The sequence below is a fragment of the Martes martes genome (genome assembly GCF_963455335.1).
Source record: "Martes martes genome assembly, chromosome: X".
Classification (NCBI taxonomy): domain Eukaryota; kingdom Metazoa; phylum Chordata; class Mammalia; order Carnivora; family Mustelidae; genus Martes; species Martes martes.
In genome coordinates, this window is record NC_137897.1 from 11,846,800 (window position 1) to 11,867,001 (window position 20,202).

At 44.1% G+C, this 20,202-nt stretch overlaps 1 protein-coding gene across 2 annotated transcripts in view; it reads right to left on the reverse strand.

The window, feature by feature from the left end:
* Positions 1-16,362, reverse strand: part of CTPS2 (CTP synthase 2) — a 101,603-nt gene extending 85,241 nt beyond the window's left edge. Inside the window, exons 1-4 of one of the 2 annotated variants that reach the window (XM_080794709.1) lie at positions 16,029-16,362; positions 10,407-10,612; positions 5,361-5,531; positions 3,516-3,616 (exon numbers count right to left, since the gene is read on the reverse strand). In XM_080794709.1, the coding sequence (XP_080650835.1) occupies positions 3,516-3,616; positions 5,361-5,531; positions 10,407-10,572 (438 nt within the window). In that variant the 5' untranslated portion in view covers positions 10,573-10,612; positions 16,029-16,362. The remainder of the gene's footprint in view (positions 1-3,515; positions 3,617-5,360; positions 5,532-10,406; positions 10,613-16,028) is intronic. The other variant, XM_080794710.1, reaches the window with a different exon arrangement.
* Between the last annotated feature and the right edge of the window lie 3,840 nt (positions 16,363-20,202).

The window sequence follows — 20,202 nt, forward strand, 5'->3', positions numbered from 1 at the left end:
TCGTTCCCCAACAAAATCAAATTGTTCAAAAGCGCTTACAGTAAAAAACCAGGAGTCCTGTACCCCACCTCCTCCACTTCCAAATCCGGATTCCTCAAGGGAAGCATTTACGTCTTCTGTTCATGATTTCTTCTGTTAGTTTCTATCACATCTCCAAACACCATCTCTCTCAACTTTCTTGACTTGCCCATTTCAGACACCTTCTATCATAACACAAGCTGACTTCCTGCTGTGATAGATGAGGCTCGAGTTCTCTGCTGCCCCATCCCCAGATCCTAATCTCGACTGTTGGCTGTACTGGTTACTTTCCTAACCTGAGACATTTTTACCTCTTTTCCTGCCAACTACTACCGATATCTGTAGCGGCCTCACAGAGGACAAGGACATTCTTATCTCCCTCCCTCCCTCTCCAGCATCCCTCCACATCTCCACCTCAAAGCTGACGTTTACATTCCTGCTTTGAAGCCTTCTCTGATGCATTTTGAGGACAGGTCTAAAACCTGAAAAAAAAAATCTTTAAAAAAAAAAAGGGGGTGCCTGGGTGGCTCAGTGAGTTAAAGCCTCTGCCTTTGGCTCAGGTCATGATCCCGGGGTTCTGGGATCGAGCCCTGCATCGGGCTCTCCGCTCGGCGGGGAGCCTGCCTCCTCCTCTCTCTCTGCCTGCCTCTCTGCCTATTTGTGATCTGTCTGTCAAATAAATAAAAATTTAAACAATCTTTAAATAAAATAAAATAAAATAATAAAAATAAAACCTGAAAACCAATAAACAGAGTGACCACGTAAGTCTCCCTCACTGTAGAGGCAAGCTATGCCCTGGTTCTCGTATCGGATGTTATTCTTCCTGGAGCTTTTACCTGCCTTTCTCTTTTCTTAAATGATTTGTCTTTATCTTTGCCTAAATCTGTTTGCAAACTATTCACTGTATTAGATATTAAGTGTGCTTTCAAGGAAGCCAACTTAGTTACGCAAATATGTTCAGTTTATAAGACTTCATTAAGCTGGAGACCTGTGATATGTGCACTTTTCTGTGTTTATGTTATACTCCAATTTTTAATTTATTTTTATTTTTTAATTTTTTTTATATACTCCAATTTTTTAAAATTCTAAAGGAAGCACCCTCTCTTTTCCTTGTAAATTGTGAAAGAAGAAATAGGACGGGAGGGGCGCCTGGGTGGCTCAGTCGGTTAAGCGTCAGCCTTTGGCTCAGGTCATGATCCCAGGGTTCCAGGACCGAGGCCCGCATCAGGCTCCCTGCTCCATTTCCCTCTGCCCCACTCATGCTCTCTCTCTCTGTGTGTCAAATAAATAGATAAAATCTTTCAATAAAAAGAAAAGAAAAGAAGAGAAATAGCAAGGGACAGAAAATTTTGCGTAGCACATTTACACATTTATATTATCAACCATACTATTATAGCAGTACAATATATAGTTAACGTATGATAGTACAGCACATTTATGTTAAGTTTATCAGCTCTGTTAACGAAATGGATCTTGCAGATCGCCTAATGTCCGTCTGCGGACCCTGACAATGATGACAATAAGAACAGCTCACGTGTTTTGAACATTTCCTGAACACCAGACATGTCAAGTGCTTTATAAAATTGCACTTCTTCCTCCCAGCAACCCTGTTAATATCACCTGGCTTTTACTATAATATTGCATTGTTATCATATTGTTATAGTTGAATACACTGAAGCTTTGAGAAGTAATTTGCCAAAAGTCACACAGGCGTCTTAATAATGGCTAATAAATTTTTAGTACTGGCTATAGATCTGACACCATTCTTTTTTTTTTTTTAAGATTTTTAAATTTTTATTTATTGGACAGACAGAGATCACAAGTAGGCAGAGAGGCAGGCAGAGAAAGAGAGAGAGGAAGGGAAGCAGGCTCCTTGCTGAGCAGAGAGCCCGATGCAGGGCGATGCGGGGCTCGATCCCAAGACCCTGTGATCATGACCTGAGCTGAAGGCAGAGGCTTTAAGCCACTGAGCCACCCAGGCGCCCCATTCTAAGCACCATTCTAAGCACTAAGTGTAGTGACTTATTTAATCCTCAAAACATTATCCCCATTTAGCAGATGAGTAATCTGAGGCACACTGGGCTAAGGTCACCCAGCTGGTAAGTGACCCAGCTTGGCTGTGAACCCAAGTCGTCTGGCTCCAAATTCTTAACCACAGAGCTCTACACCACTCAGAGGTCACAGCGGAAATCTGAATTTGGACAGACAGTCCCTAGGAACTAAATTGTTCATTATTCTGCTGTCCTACCCAGCAGTTAGGTCTGCTGACATTTAGACAAGGAGTACAGGCACGTTATTCTCATTCATTGAGAGGAAGGGAAATAGTAAATAAGCCACAAGTTCAAATACTATGCTCTTTCTTTAAGCAGCTAATACTCACTTTTCACCTCCAAATCGCGTCCACCATCAGATTTCCCTAACTCAGTCTCTCTCTACTTCCAAAGCGCGTTGCAAATACAGTTGACCTTTTTTTTTTTTTTTAGATTTTTAAATTTATTTATTTGACGGGGTGGGGAGGGAGGATCACAAGTAGGCAGAGAGGCAGGCAGAGGGGGAGGGGAAAACAGGTTCCCACTGAGCAGAGATCCTGATGTGGGGCTCGATCCGAGGACTCTGGGATCATGTCCTGAGCCAAAGGTAGACGCTTAACGGACTGAGCCACCCAGGCGCCTCTACAGTTGACCCTTGAACTACATGGGTTTGGACTGTGTGGGTCCACTTATATATGGATTTTTTTTTTTATAAATACGGTACAGTACTGTAAATGTATTTTCTCTTTATGATTTTCTTAACAACATTTTCTTTTCTCTAGCTGACTTTATTGGAAGAATACAGTCTGTAACACACATAACTTACAAAGTATGTGTTAATTGACTATGTTATCGGTAAGGCTTCTGGAAAACAGCAGGCTGTTAGTAGTTACGTTTTGGGGAGAATCAAAGTTATACTTGGGTTTCTGACTGGGAGGTGAGAGAGACGTCAGTTTCCTTAACCCTTGAACAGCACTCACTAGAAAGCATCCTGCAACTAATCTGTCCCCACACATGGGTTGCTGCACAAAATCCCAGGAGTATTCACCCTGTTTAATGCCCATCTGGCCCACTGACTCGTGACCCCAAAGGCAGGGACCATCTACGTCTTTCCCTGCTATAATCCCTCATCCCAGCCCAATGTCTAGCATGTAGGAGGCCATCTATACATGTGTGTTGAGGGCGCCCGGGTGGCTCAGTGGGTTAAAGCCTCTGCCTTCAGCTCAGGTCATAATCCCAGGGTCCTGGGATCGAGTCCCACATTGGGCTCTCTGCTTGGCGGGGAGCCTGCTTCCTCCTCTCTCTCTGCCTGCTTCTCTGCCTACTTGTGATCTCTGTCTGTCAAATAAATAAAATATTTTAAAAATAAATAAATAAAATAATATACATGTGTGTTGAATGAATGAAGACTACATGCTCCAAAACCCAGAAGGATATTAAGTTTATAAAGAAAAATTCCATGCTTGCCTCAATAACGCATATTTGGGGCTCTTCCTTATGACCGTCCACGGGCACCATAGCTTGATTCATAACCCATTCCTGGACAGCATCAGTAATGTGAGGGACAACTGTAGAAGGAAGTAATAATTAGCACAAAAGCCTATTTCACGGTCACAATCATGAGAAAGGAATGTATTCATGTCTTTAGACCTCCCAAATAACCTGAAAGCCACTTGGCAAATAAGACAAACTCCAGTGTTCATGTTATTCTCCATCTCCCTGATGGAGGCACGATATAGGTTTAATCACTTAAATGTTATGTCATTTCTTTTGAAACTGGCTGACCACAGAGAACAAGAATCAGAAAGCAGAAATGCCATCGACAAGGCATCTAGAAACTCCTATAAGGCCAACTAAAAACTGCAAGGAGAGCTGTCGGGCGTGCTGCATGCTGGGTTCCATGGGGGAAGAAAGACAGAGTGGCCCAGTGCTGCAGGCTCTGGGCAGCCCACCAGTTAGTGGGGAGAGGTCCCCCCAAAGGGTGTAGATGGGCCTTGCATGCTGACCAGGGGCCTGTGGCTGCTAGTGGCGGCTGAAGAAGCCAAAAGGTGACAACTCCACAAGCATTTGAGGCCCAGAGGCCCGTTGGTGATGAGCAGGCTGGCAGCTACAGATCTCTGCCAAAGGGACAGAAAGTTGACATCTCTGCGGGTGCATGGGGACGGGCTCGCGGTGCAGCCAACTAATCTAATGGAATACACGAAGCAGGAATGTGGCCCTCTGGGAAGCTGAGGCGAAGGGGCATCTGTTGCTGGCTCTCCCTAGCGCTAGGTGCTCCTTCAGAGCGGGAGGACGTTGTCACCCACTGGTGCATTTGGAGCAACCCACATTACACGGGCTGTTTGGCCCCTTTCGGCAGCAGGGCCAGGGCAGGGCAGGGGGTCAGGGCAGGGCAGGTGTTGCCCAGGCTCTGCCTCCACGTTGGCAGCCCAGGGATCAGGAGTCAGAGCCCAGGCCTGGGGCCTTGTTCTCTCCCCATCACCGGGATGTGGCAGGTGTGAGGCAGCACCTCTCCTACTTGTGGGTCTTCCCAAGATCTACACTCAGGGGAAAAGCTATTAGAAAGCACAACTGTAGCTGAGCTTTAACCCGCACGTTCCAGTTTCAGGAATTACACCGATGCTCTTTTGATCTCCGTCTATCCGTCCCCCATGTCTACCTCTCAGCTGGATCCAACATGTGATTTAAAGGAGATGGGGAACTGTCACCTTTACCTTGCCACGAGGAAACACGTGAATACAAGACTTACCCGGGGCGGGGGGAAACACGGGAGGGCAGGGGTCTCTCCCGAGACAAAAGAGAATCACACCACTCAGGAAAAGAGTTGATGAAGCAGGGTCAGACCACACTACCAGCCACTGCGGTTCAATCCCCCAGTCCCTCCACACACTGTCCCTAAAGGGGTATAACTCACATCCATGCAAAGATACAAGAAGGAAGGAGACAGACAAAAAACAAACTAAAAAAGTCTGTACTTCAATCAGGTAAAAATGATGAATGCATGGTTCTGCATGGATTTTATAAATAATAGCTAAAGATAGATACATACCGAGAGATCTATATAATAGCTAAAGACAGATACATACCGAGAGAAAACAACATTAGTAATAAAGAAAAAGACCGAAGAAAATACGATCAAGAACATGGAGGGTGAAGTAGGCACCTTTGAAGAAAACGAAAAGGGAAAGAAAGCAAGATTTGAAAAGGATTACAACTTGGAGAGCTCAGGGAGCTCCTCCCTTCACTTCCAGTCTGACCAGGGTGTGGGTGCTCTACACACACGACTCACTAAGCCAGTGTGGGACACAATACCTTGTACTGTTTTCCCCAGGTAATCGCCACGCCTCTCTTTATTGATCACGTGCTGATATATCTTCCCAGTGGTAATGTTGTTGTCTTTATAAAGGTTAATATCCAAGAACCGCTCGTAATTTCCAAGGTCTAAATCAACTTCTCCACCATCATTTAAGACAAACACTTCACCTAGGATAAAAAGGCAATATAAATATTAAAAATTTCTTTTCAGGGGCACCTGGCTGGCTCAAACAGTGAAGCGTCCAACTGTTGTTTTCAGCTCAGGCATGATCTCAGGGTCAGGGGATCGAGCCCAGTGGGAAGTCTGCTTCTCTCCCACTTCCTCTCTCCCTCCCCCCCTACAAAAGCACATATACTCTCTCTAAAAATAAATGAAATCTTTATTTATTTATTTATTTATTTATTTATTATTTATTTGAGAGGAGAGAGCAGGAGCAGGGGGAGGGGCAGTGGGAGAGGCAGAGGGAGAAGTAGCCTCCCTGCTGGGCGGGGAGCTGGACTGGAGGCTCCATCCCAGGACCCTGGGACCGTGACCTGAGCCCAAGGCAGATGCTTACTGGACTGAGCCATCCAAGTGCCCCAATAAACAAAATCTTAAAAAAAAGAAAAGTATATACCCATTATATTCCTAGAAGAGAAAGAAAAACCGCGGATGACAAGTCCTTAAATAGGTTCTTAGATTTACTGTAGTTATAATAAAAATTCCAACACATTTTTTTCAACTTGAGGATGATACTACAGTTGGTTTGTTAGAAAAACAGGTGTGATTACCAAAAAGCCCTTATAACAAATAGCAGTGAGTAAAGGAAGACTGAAATATATATGCATACATATATTTCAGTATATATAAAGATGGAATAAGATGGCATCAACAAAGTCACAAAACCAAAATATCCAAAAAGATCCTTATTGGGGTCATGGCTGGCTCAGTAGGTAGAGCATGTGACTTTTGATCTCGGGGTTGTGAATTTGAGCCCCACATTGGGTGTAGAGACGACTTAAAAAAATAAAATCTTTTAAAAAACAAACAAACAAAAAGATCCCTATTAGATGAAAGAATTTAATATATGACTTGAAAAAAAAAACCCAAAGCTATCACCACAAATCAAAGTAAATAAAACACTCAGAAATAAACTTTGAGGGAACCTGGGTGGCTCAGTGGGTTAAAGCCTCTGCTTTCGGCTCAGGTCATGGTCCCAGGGTCCTGGAATCGAGCCCCGCATCGGGCTCTCTGCTCAGTGGGGAGCCTGCTTCCTCCTCTCTCTCTGCCTGCCTCTCTGCCTACTTGTCATTTCTGTCTGTCAAATAAATAAATAAAAACTTAAAAAAAAAAAAGAAATAAACTTTGAAGAAATGTAGGAACTATATTTACAAAACTTAAAAAGCTTACTTCACAGACATAAAACAAGGTATAAATAAAAGGAAACCCACTTCTAAAGTTCCTGAATGGGCCAGTCAATATTTTGCAGTGTTTAATTCCTCCCCAAATTAATTCATAAATTTAAAGAAATTTTTGTCAAAAACTCCAATGGAATTTCTTGTAAACTTGGACAAAATGATTCCTAAGTTAATTCTGAAGACAACAAACACTCTGAGGTTAAGAAAAAAACAAAGGAACAACAAAAAAGTTAATGCTTGGCTAGAGGGATAATAAAAACACCTTTTTGCACTTAAAAAGAGAGAGAGAGAGAGAGACAGAGAGAAAACAAAGGAAAAAGAAAAGGAACGTGGAAAGCTCTGACCTACTTGATAATAAAAAGCTTCAGCTTTTAAAATGATAGGCAGTAATAAACATAGAAATCCAGAAGAGAACAGAGTTCAAAAATAGACCTAAGTATAGACAGAAATGTAGTATATAATAAAAGGTGGCATTTCAAGTCAGGAAGAAAAGGATGATATCTTTGAGAGATGCCATTAGGAATAGTTGCCTAATCAGAAAAAAATTAGAAAAAAAATCATGTTACATCTTTATCTCACACCAAATTCAATTCCAGCTGTGTTAACAATGTCAAAGTAAAAGTAAATGGAACTATAAAAGTTCCAGAAGAAAATATATACGAATATTTAAATATTCCTATGGCAGAGAAGCCTAAAGGTGACATCAAAGACAGAAACATAAAAGAAACAGTTGATACATTTAATCACATAAATGGCAAGTGGAAGGGCACCTGGGTGGCTCAGTGGGTTAAGCCTCTGCCTTCGGTTCAGCTCAGGATCTCAGCATCCTGGGATCAAGCCCAGCATCAGGCTCTCTGCTCAGCAGGGAGCCTGCTCCCCCCGCCCCCGCCTGCATCTCTGCCTACTCCTGATTTCTGTCTGTCAAACAAATAAATAAAATCTTTAAAAAGATAAAAATAAATTTAAAAAAATAAAAAATAAAAAATCCAAAGGAAAACTGACATAACACATGGGATTAGTCAACTTTACTGAATACCAAACAACCCTAAAATCTTAGCAACTTACAAAATGTTTACTGATTTCTCCCTTGGGTTAGGTGTTATGTGGGGGCTGTGGGTTAGTTGTGAGTCTATTTGGACTCATTCCAGGACCCAGACTGAAGGAGAAGTCCCTATACAAAGCAGGCGGTTCTCATGGCAGAGAGCAGAAGCACCAAAGAGACAGAGCCAAATCATGCCACTGCACTGAAAATTTCTACTTTCAACAAGACAGATGTCACATTCACTAATGTCTCCTAGGGAAAAAACAAACCACATGACCAAATAAGGTGACCAAGCTCTTGGGTTTGCCCAGGACTAATAGGGTTCCCAGGATTTGGACTTTCAGTTTCAAAACCGGAAAATCCCAAGCATACCAGGACGAGTTCACCATCCTAAATGACCAAAGTCCAAAATCAATGGGACAAGGAAATTTACTCCACAGAAGGAAGTTGGGTAATACTTTCAAACAAAAATACAATCTATCCATTGACTTGAATCAGTCACTCCACAGACAAAATGAAAACCAAAGAAATCTAAATTAGAACAATGAGATACCCTTTTTTGTTGTTTTTTGGTTTTCTCTCAGGTTAGTAAAGTTTAAAAAGAATAATATTCAGCAGGGATATTAAAAAAAAAAACAGGCCTTCTTATACACTGTTGATTTGTATATAAATTGGTGCAGATCCATAGCCCTTATCAGAGAATTCTTGGAAACAAGATGGAAGTTGAAATCTGAAGTTTTTCAGATTATGCAAAGGTAATACAGAACACTTGCCATATATTAGAAAACACCCCAAAAGCAAACACATTCCAAATGGAATAAAGACTAGAAATAGTCATGGCTTCATGAAGATTTTTCAGTTTTTAAAACTTTTTTTTTTTTTAAGATTTTATTTATTTATTTGACAGAGAGAGACATAGCAAGAGAGGGAACACAAGCAGGGGGAGAGGGAGAGGGAGAAGCAGGTCTCCCGCCGAGCAGGGTGCCCAACGTGGGGTTCGATCCCGGGAGCCTGGGATTGTGACCTGAGCCCAAGGCAGATGATTAAGTACTGAGCCAGCCAGGTGCCCCTCAATTTTCAAAACTTTTGAAAAAAGACTATAAATGGCCACAAACTTATGAACAATTTAAAGTTTTCAGAATTTTCTGGATTTTACACTTATAGGTAAGAGATCATGAATCTAAAAACCTTGGGTAATATGCGTTATATGTCAAAAAGCCTGAAAAGCATATCTACCTGTGAAATCAGAAATTCTGCGTGTAGGCATTTATGTCTAAAAAAAAATAAATTTTAAAGATTCCCATCACAGTGTTGTTTATAATATCAATACATTGGAAATTATTTCCCATTATTGTACAGATTTTGTGGAGCCTTAGGAGTATAAAATACAGGGGTGCCTGGGTGGTTCAGTTGATTGGGCATCTGCCTTCAGCTCAGGTCATGATCCCAGGGTCCTGGGATCGAGCCCCTCATCTGGTTCTTTGCTCAGCAGGGAGCCTGCTTCTCCCTCTCCCCCTGCTCCTGCTGTCTCTCTCTCTCAAATGAGTGAATAAGATCTTTAAAAAAATTAAAACAAACAAAAAGTTTAAAATATATACAAATGTCCACAGTATTGTTTTAAAAATTAGATTTAAAACTGACATGACTATAAGATTCAATTTATTTAAAGGTCAAAAATAAGCAAAAGTAATCTCTACTAATCTCTCTTTAAAAATTAGATTAAAAACTGACATGACTATGAGATTCAATTTATTTAAAGGTCAAAAATAAGCAAAAGTAATCTCTGGAGTTAATCGTTACTACATGTCAAAGCGTTTGGAGAACATTAATTAAGGAAGCACTTTCCTGATTGCTGAAAAACCACTCGGTTATGCTCATCTGTCCCTGCTAGTGGGTTATGCAGCGCATTATGCAAAAACAAAACAAAAAAGTAAAAAAATAAAATAATAAGTAAAAAAAAAAAAAAGCAAAAGTAACCTACGGTGTTAGAAGACAGGATAGCAGTTACCTTGGTGGTTTCAGGTGGGGAAAGACTAGAAGGGGCATGGCGGGGGTTTCTGTTTCTTGGTCTGGGGGCTGGTTACACAGTACGCTCACTTTATCAAGTGGTACACTTATGATCTGTGCACTTTCCTGCTTGTATGTAAAAAGTTTAAAAAGAAAGTATGTAAGTGCTAAAGCCTTTTAAAAAATAATTAGCATGTACATTAAAATGTCAACATTAATAATAGTTATTCTTAGTGCTGGGAAATGGAGGACTTTTATTTTCTTCGTGCCATTCTATACTGTCAGTATAACTGTCAAGATATACCACATTGTCTGACTTTTTCTCTTAACAACGAAACGTTAAGAGAACTATATTACTTTTATGGTAAAAATAAAACAAAACATAATTTGTACTGTAAAAGGTACAATGAAAATGGTATCCTTATACACTGTTTTCCGAATGTATCAACAACCATGAGAACATTTCACATGTTCATAATGACTGATCCAGCAACTCTACTTCCGAACTCTATCCTCAAGAAATTACCCCCCCATACAGGAAAGAACTGCAATTTAACCCAGTGCCTCATAAGAGGGGGAAGTTATCTCCTTCATACCGTGCTCGTAAGGTGAAAAAGTGCCTGCATCGATGTTAATATAAGGGTCAATTTTGATGGCAGTAACTCGGAGTCCACATGATTTTAGAATCGTCCCAATGCTGCTTGCAATGATCCCTTTACCAATGCCTGAGATGACCCCTCCAGTGACCAGGATGTACTTCATTGGTGGAGGAGGTGGCTGAGTGCAAGCACCCAGAGATAATCTGAAAGGTAACAAAATTAAGAGTCAGGGGAGAGAATCATATTCTCAAACCAGTAAAGCAGGAGTGTGTTAAACCAGAATTTCAAAAGCACACAGCATTTTTCCATATAAAGTCAACTTTTGAAACAAAGTCTTACCTTCCAGGTTTTCCATTTTTGCCTACATGCAGAAAGCAATGGATACTTTCTGCAAGCGAAGTTGCCCGTATTTTCCATTTACCCCAACTCTATTGTGTGACAAACTTCATCATGAGAAACCCAGTTTCTCTGGGATTCAGAAGCATGGTCAAAGTTTTAAGAGAAAACGATCTGGAATCAGACTGATCTGTACAAGCTATACCTGGGCAAGTTACTAATCCTTTCTGTGCCTGTTTCTTCATCTGTGAAATGGAATAAAAAATACTAGTCCCTTGGAGTATTACTCAGCACTAAAAAGAAATGAGCTCTCAAACCATGAAAAGACATGGGGGTAACTGCAGTGCACATTACTAAGTGAAAGAAGCCAACCGGAGACAGCTACATGCATACTGTAGGACTCCAACTACTTGACATTCTGGAAAAGGCGAACTATGGAGATAACAAAAGGATCAGTGGGTCCCTGGGGTTGGGGGGGAGGGAAGGATGAATATGCAGAGCACAGAGGATTTTTAGGGCAGCGAAACTATTCTGTATGATATTATAACGGTGGATACAAGTCATTATGCATTTGTCTAGAGCCACAGAATGTACAAGGCCAAGAGCAAACTCCAATGTCAACCTGTAATGGAGCTTGAATGATAATGCTGTATCAGTGTAGGTTCATCATTGTAACAAACGAACCCCTCTGGTTCCAGATGTTGGTAGTGGGGAAGGCTGGGCTTGTAGGGGCAGGGAGTGCATAAGAACTCAGCGCTTCCTGCTCATTTTTGCGGTGAATCTAAAATTGCTCCGAAAAATAAAGCCTTTTCTTAAAAAATCGGTCTTCAGGGACGCCTGGGTGGCTCAGTTGGTTAAGCAGCTGCCTTCGGCTCAGGTCATGATCCCAGCGTCCTAGGATCGAGTCCCACATCGGGCTCCTTGCTCGGCAGGGAGCCTGCTTCTCACTCTGTCTGCCTGTGCTCGCTCTCGCTCTCTCTCTCTGACAAATAAATAAATCTTTAAAAAAAAAATCGGTCTTCATATATACCAACATTATAAAAATCTCATAGGTGGGTGTGAGGATTAAATGAACTAAGGGATAGACTGATTTTGCAATTTCCTCTCCTTTCAAATCAAACGATCAGAACTTGAAGGTGTGTAAGGTTATCTCACTGCAGCGCTCGGAGTTCAATTTAAACTAGTCGACCACGGTCAAGGCAAGTGAACTGAAGCCATCCAAAATACACAGGTCCCATCCCAGATGGCTTCCCTAAGTCCCTGGACCTGCCTTTCTATACACTCCAGATGATCCCGTTCAAGGCCATTGTTCCTCTTCCCTAGCCACCCGTCATTTCACTCACTCCAGCTAGATTTAGCCCAAAAGATTAACCATGGATCCAAACTCAGAATGCTCCTCCTATAGATCCAAAATCTATCTGAATATTCACCTCTTTCCAGTCCTAATGGCCCAGGTAGTCATTATAGGAGTAATTTCTTTTCTTTCTTTCTTTCCTTCTTTAAGATTGTATTTCTTTGACAGAGAGAAAGACAACGAGAGAGGGAACACAAGTAGGGGAGTGGGAGAGGGAGAGGGAGAAGCAGGCTTCCCACTGAGCGGGGAGCCTGATGTGGGGCTCAATCCCAGGACCCTGGGATCATGACCTGAGCCGAAGGCTGACATTTAATGACTGAGCCACACAGCCACCCTTAGAGGCAGCTCTCCCTTACCCACTCCCTGCTCCTGCTGCTTTCTTCTATTTTAGTAAGTATCCCTCATCTCAAGTCAGACAGCCTGGGTGCAAATGCTGATTCTGTTATTTACAGCTATGACCCTGGACGACTTCTTCAACTTTTCTAAACCTCAAATTTCTCTACCTGTGCAGTACACAGAGATCATAACAGTGCCTGCCTGATAGAGGCAAGCGGGCATTTACAAAGTGAGTACCCAAGTGCTTAATGAAAGCTGTTATCATTTTTCAATCAGCTCACAAATGTTTATTATAGGTCAATTATGCTTAACATGTTCCCAGGTCCTGGGGACATGGGGGTAGACAAACAGTCAAGGTCCCTGCCCTCTTGGACTGTGTCACCTTCCCTGTGAGAGTAAGAGGCAATTTTTAGTCCGGATCTATTTTGTTAGCTGAGATGAAAGCATGACAACTAGAGGTCATATCGCCCCCAGGCATAGCTGGACTGGCCAAGGAACCTGTAGGAATGCAACTCTACTCACTTACAAATAAAGATATATTTACCGCAACACCTGGGTGGCTCAGCCGGTTAAGCGTCCACCTTTAGCTCAGGTCATGATCTCGGAGTCCCAGGATCAAGCCCCACATCAGGCTCTCTCAGCAGAGAGCCTACTTCTCCCTCCGCTCCTCACCCTGCGAATGCTTTCTCTTTCTCTCTCTCTCAAATAAATAAATAAAATCTTTTAAAAAAAATTTTTTAAAGCTATAATTACCAGATGTACCTAATGAAATCTCCAACATAAAGAACAAAGATATTTTTCAGATTCCGAGTCTCTTGAGATGGAAAAACCTCCAGGGGACCAGACAGAGCTGCAGGAGAGCACCTGTTAGCTCACATGGTCTCACGTGCCTCCAGTTAATGGTGTCCACCTTTTCAGGAGACCCTGCCCCAAATCTTGCCCTTAAAAACCCTTACTTGCAAGCCACTGGGGAGTTTGGGACTTCAGAGCATTCCTTCCCTGCTCTCCTAGGTAGCACCACACCAAAACATAGCTTATCTTCCTTCACTGCAGAAACTCAGTGTCAGTTTTTATTGGCTTGCTGAGCACGAGGTGGGCAAACTCTTGTTTGGTCCAGTTACAAAATGAGCACTGCTGTCATTGTACCCTTTACTGGCACTGTCCCCCTATTAAAATGACTTCCTATTTGTAAAAATTAGCAAAATCAAAAAACGTCATTGAAAACTAGAGTGCATGTAAAGTAAAGGCACATTATGTGGTTGTAAAAAGCCTAAGAATTGGGGCGCCTGGGTGGCTCAGTGGGTTAAAGCCTCTGCCTTCGGCTCGGGTCATGATCCCAGGGTGCTAGGATCGAGCCCCGCATCGGGCTCTCTCCTCCACGAGGAGCCTGCTTCCTCCTCTCTCTCTCTCTGTGCCTCTCTGCCTACTTGTGATCTCTATCAAATAAGTAAATAAAATCTTGAAAAACAAAAGCCTAAGAATTTTTCATAAAAAATTCCCTTATACAGAAGGATATAAAATTGAATATAATATTATCTCAACTATGTTTTTAAGTTAAGACTAACCAAAAGTACATCAAAAAGCTAAATTTTAATACTTAGGTGGTTGAGGTATATAGGCAGTGACTACTTTTCTATCTTTTCAAAAATCACAAGATGCCTTTTTAAGCACATCAGGTATTTTGCAATGTCCTTCTTCAAAGTGTAACTCAAGGGAATCCTGGGTGGCTCAGCCAGTTAGGCGTCTGTGTTCAGCTCAGGTTGTGATCCCAGGGTCCTCAAAGCAGAGTACCATATCCTGCTCCTTGCTAGGCAGGGAGCCTGCTTCTCCCTCTGCCTGCCTCTCCCCCTGCTTGCGCTGTCTTCCTCCCTGACAAATAAACAAAATCTTTTCTTAAAAAATGTAACTTAAGGGGCGCCTGGGTGGCTCAGTGGGTTAAAGCCTCTGCCTTCAGCTCAGCTCATGATTCCAGGATCCTGGGATCGAGCCCCGCATCCGGCTCTCTGCTCAGCAGGGAGCCTGCTTCCCTTCCTCTCTCTCTCTCTCTCTGCCCGCCTCTCTGCCTACTTGTGATCTCTGCCTGTCAAATAAATAAATAAAAAATCTTTAAAAAAAAAATGTAACTTAATACCAAGGAGACACCTATTCCTTTCTACCTCTTGAAAGCAAACAAGTTTGAAGCAAGTTTCAAAACCACAGGAAAAAGCAGGCTCTTCAAGCTACCTCCTTGAATTGAGTTGTTTTTGCCCCTGTGAAGGCTGAAGTTTTTCTTTCCTTTGCTCTTGTACGCGGGGAGCAGAACTCCTGCTGCAAAACAGGAGTGTGCAGAGTCTCTTCTGTCTGCTGTCCAATAAAAACATTACAGCAACTACCTGTGTAATTTTAAATTTTCTAGTAGCCATATTTAAAAAGTAAAGAGAAACCGTAAGTTAATTTTAATAACATCTTATTCAACCCAATATATCCAAAATGCTATCATTTTAACACACAATCCATATAAGAATTCACTAGTGAGGTATTTTATGTCCCCCCTTTTTGGGGCACTAGGTCTTCAAAATTCAGTGTGTCTAGTTCAGCACATCTCAATTCAGACTCAGCACATTTCCAATAGTCAAGAGCCACACGTGGCCAGTGGCTACCACACTGGACAGCTCAGGCCCAAGAGCAACTGAAAACATCAGGAGCACCAAGAAACACCTTCTCAAATGACGGCCATTTAAAAAGTAGTATTAGTCAAAAACAGTAGTACTTACTGAATGATCCCATTTTATTAAGTTCGAAAGCAGGCAAAATTAAGCTATGCTAGAAAGCAGGCAGGTGGGGGAGAGGGGTTGTGGACTGGCTGGAATGGGCACCAGGGAACGTCCCGGGACGATGGAAATGAAATGGTGTACGTCCACGCGGTGGTAGTGGTTCCACGGGTGTATAATTCGTCAAATTCCTAATCTGCACCCTTAAAATGGGGGCATTTTGTTGTATGTAAATTATACATCAATCCGTAAAAACTGTTGCCAAACGAAAGCTATCTCGTAGCAGCAGCGTACTCAGCCCCAGTGCGCCCTGAGCAGCTATTCTGGGGGATATGCTAGGGTCGTTGTTTAGCGAGTGCACTGCGCGGGGGAGGGGACAGAAAGGCCATTTCACTCCGCGCGGGGCTTCACTTCCGCCAACGCCATCTCGGGGCTCCCTGGGCTCCCGAGGCCAGGGAGAAATGGGGCCCGGGGTGCAGCCGGCCTTTGCGCCCCCTTCCGAGGCCCGGTGCGGGGAGAAGCGCACCCCGGGGCCGCGACGCTCCGGAGCCGCGATCGTGGGCCGCGGCAGGGCGGGTTCCGACGGCACTGGGCGCCAGCAGGGCAGCCCCGGCCCCCGCCCGTCTGCAGTCCGCCGTCCGCCGGCGGCTTGCGTGCGCCGGGTGCGGGGACGCGCCGCTTGCCCGCCCCTCTCCGACTCGGCGCGGGCGCCATCGGCGAGGGGACAAAGGCGCCCGGCCCCCACGTGCGCGCCTGGACTGGGGGCGCGGAGGCCCAGGGGACGCGGGGTGGCCCCAGCGCGGAGGCCCTGGGGGTCCGGGGAAGGTCCGGGCGGGAGGTTACCTGCGCGGTGGTGGTGGCGCCGCGAGAGTGGCCGGTGGGGACAGCGCGCTCCGCCCCGCGGCGGGCCCGCGCTCACCTGTAGGGCTGGGGAAGGGGCCGCCGCTAGGGGTGTCCCTTGTCGCCACCGGGTCCTTCCCGCCGCCCGCGCGGGCCTCGGGGTGCGCGGCGCCCTCCTCGCCCACCTTTCCCTCTCCTGCTGCTGCGGGCCCCGCTGACTCACGCTGGTGAGCTTGGGGTTTGCACCCGCGTTTGTGCAATGCTCCAAAACAAGCACCTAAAAAGTGACTCCTCAGACACAGACAGCTTCCCGCCACCCTCCGCCCTGGATGCACTTGGCCCCAGGCCTCGCTCAGCCCGGGGACTGCTCCTCCCCTCCGTTGCTCAGTTAGAAGAGGCACTTCGGGGACGCAGATGAACGCCACGTTCCCGGCGAGCCCCTGCCTTTTGGCAAGGCGAGATCCTTACTCGGGTCCTCCCGTCCAGTTCTCCCCACTGTAAAGAGCTTCACACTGTCTACAAACGTTTGTGGATCCCTTACTGCGCTCCAGAAACTATAGAAAAGCTAAGGGGACGCAGATAGAACTCCATTCCTGCCTTTGAGGGGCTCACGGCCTGAAGGCCGGTCTACACGTCTCCTTAAATCAGTAGAGTTCCCTGGGGCACCTGGTTCCAGGGTTCCCTGGCTCAGCTGGTGGAAACACGCTACTCTTGCCCTCTGGGGTTGTAAGTTCAAGCCCCATGTTGGGTGTAGAGATTACTTAAAAATAAAATTTTAGGGGCGCCTGGGTGGCTCAGTGGGTTAAGCCTCTGCCTTCAGCTCAGGTCATGATCTCAGGGTCCTGGAATCGAGTCCCGCTTTGAGCTCTCTGCTCAGCGGAGAGCTCTCTTCCTCCTCCGTCTCTGCCTGCGTCTCTGCCTACTTGTGATCTCTCTCTGTCAAATGAATAAATAAAATCTTAAAAATAAAATAAAAATTCAAAAGAAAAAATTAGTAAGGTTGGTCAAGCATTACTAGTGTAACAAAAACAAACGTGTGGGGGGGGCTTAATTAGGGCTTCACCCACTTTTTTTTTTTAAGATTTTATTTATTTGACAGACAGAGATCACAAGTAGGCAGAGCAAGGCAGAGAGAGAGGGAAGCAGGCTCCCCGCTGAGCAGAGAGCCGGATGTGGGGCTCGATCCCAGGACCCTGGGATCACGACCGAGCCTAAGGCAGAGGCTTTAACCCACTGAGCCACCCAGGCACCCCACCCACTGACTTTTTAAGAGTACTTGGAGGATGGCTGGTGCTGGGAGAGGACACAGGTTATTCGGGAGTAGGGAAGAACATACACAAACCACCGAACAAGAAAGGCTCTAACTGGACAACAGAAGGGTTTGGAGTTGAGATGGAAGTTAGGAAAGTGGTGAAAATTTTGAATAACCAGTGTGAGTTACTAGAGTACCAACTTAAAAAGTGTCATTGAAGACCTAGGGGAGTTTAGAAACCATAGTGTGTAATGATGCCCAGCTATGATTTCACAAGCTATCTATAGGTAGATATATAAATATGGATATTTATGATAAAAGCAGTCTATGGGCTGAGTAGTGGAAGGTAAGTGAGGTAGTTGAGGGCCTGAGAGAATGTGAGATTGTGGTACTCCACTGGGAGTCTAGTCCACACAGGGAAGGATGGAGAGCAGTGTAGAGCTGATAGACTAGGAAGAAAAGAGACAGAACTAAAGACAAAGGCCTATGGGAATAAAGGAGCTGACATGCTGTCACCAGCTGTGGTGTTGGCACTGCAGACTTCAAAGGGGGAATAATTCCAGGAGATGATTCAGTTTAGGGTCTGACAGCTGAAACAGAGTCAAATGAGTGGGTCAAGCACCACCAGGCCAGCGTGTGGGACACTGAAGTCTCCGGAACTTGGAGGAGTCCAAGGAACCAAATCTTGAGGCCAAGGAACCAAATCTTCAGTGAATGTGGAGGAGTGACCCCGAAGCTAATAGAAGACAGCAACAAGCATGGGTGGGGAGGGTTGTATGGCAAAAATTCAATGAGTTTCAAAGCAAAGGGGAGTCTCTCCCCACCAAGGATGACACAGGAGTGTCATGAAAGAAGCAGGAAGGAACTAGGGATGGTGATGTCAACTTCAGGAAAAATACACAGTGGCTCCACCCAGCAGGAAGTATATGGAAGCCCCAGTCTTCATGAAGGCCAATAAGTAAATTTTTTGAAAAGGAGGAAACACTTTTGGGGCACCTGGGTGGCTCAGTCGGTTAAGCGTCTGCCTTCGGCTTATTCTATTCCTCTATGTAGCTAACAGATGAAAGATATTTTGTGACTACAAAGGGATTATTATGATGACTATTGTATTATTAATCCAAAATGGGGAAAATTTGAAGAGAAAAACAAACTTGATAACAGGATTCAGATGGACTGATTTGGGTGGAACAAGAATATTGTCATGAATAAATAAATGTTAATTCCTGGCCCACAACCAGCATAGAAATAGGATTGAAAAGAGAGAGAGAGGAGGGGCGCCTGGGTGGCTCAGTGGGTTAAGCCTCTGCCTTCGGCTTGGGTCATGATCCCAGGGCCCTGGGATCGAGCCCTGGGATCGAGTCCCGCATCAGGCTCTCTGCTCAGCAGGGAGCCTGCTTCCCCCCCCCCACCGCCTGCCTCCTCTGCCTACTTGTGATCTCTGTCTGTCAAATAAATAAATAAAATCCTTTAAAAAAAAGAAAAAGAAAGGAGAGAGAGGAGAATACAAAGTCTGTCATTAAGTTGATTGCTTACACAATCTCTTATTTTGGAGACTTCTACCTTTCCCTGGGGAACAGAGCCTTTCTTGTGGTTTTGGGTACACCTGGAGATAAAGCAAAAGTAGAGCGGAATGGGCTGGGCCCTACCTCTGCACTGTATTTCTGCAGGTGAAGAAACTTGAAGGGCAGAAAGGACAGATAACAGGTCAAGGTTATTCATCTATTAGATGGTGACATTAGAACCTTCATTCCTCTAGGCCTCTGACTGAAATTCGGGGCTCAGTCCAACCATACCTGAAACAAATATCCCTTTTCAGTAGAGTGTTGACCACTTTCATGTTCTTACTGACATAAATCCCAAAAAACACTGGGTCCTAAGATGTCTCCTGACTTTCAAAACTAAATCAATACCCAGACTCTAAAAACAGGTTGAAATGTCATTGATGCCACTGAATTGTACACTTAAAAATAGTTAAAATAGAGAGCACCTGGGTGGCTCAGTCGGTTAAGTGTCCAACTCTTAGTTCACCTCAGGTCCTGATCTCAGTTTCCAGAATTCAAACCCCGCGCTGGAGTCCACACTCAGCGTGGAGCCTACTTTAAAAAAAAAAAAAAAAGTTAAAAGAGCAGATTTTATGTTAAATATATCTTACTACCATTTAAAAAATTAATGGTGTAATATAAAAATGTTGAATTCTACACTTTAAATATGTTAATTATATGGTATTTGAATCATAACTCAATAAAGTTGTTTGACCCTAGGGTGCCTGGATGGCTCAGCCAGTTAAGCCTCTGTCTTCAGCCTCAGTCATGATCCTGGGGTCCTGAGATTGAGTTTCGAGTTGGGCACCCTGCTCAGTGGGGAGTCTGCTTCTCCCTCTCCCTCTGCCCTGCTCGTGCTCTCTCACTCAAATAAATTAATAAAATATTTTTTAAAAAGTTGTTTGGCCTTAGTAAGCCAAACTCCTGGACCTGAATTGTGAACATACCTCAGGATGGAAAACTGGAGAGCAGGGAAATCAGAATCGGAATCTGTCATAATCTGTCCCCACAAACTCCCCCAGGACACTGGAAATAGGTGGGAGGAGGAGGAATAATGGGTGTCTTTCGCCAACAGATTGCTCAAGACTGTGCTTATGAAATCTGTTCATGCACTCCCTGCTCTAGAGGGCTAGCTGTTCACTCGACCAGTTTTTTTTTTTTCATTTCCATGTTATTCTGGAAAAAGTTAAAGGTATAGAGCAGCATACATGAAAGTATAAACACCAGCTTGCACACCTGTCAAACCATGACCAAGCTTGTTTCTTCTATATCCCTACCCATTTTCTACTCCACTTCCTGTATTAATTTGAGGCAAATGACAGACATCCTATCATTTCTCTGGTAAATATCTCAGTACAACTGTCTAAAAGAAAAGAACTCCTTT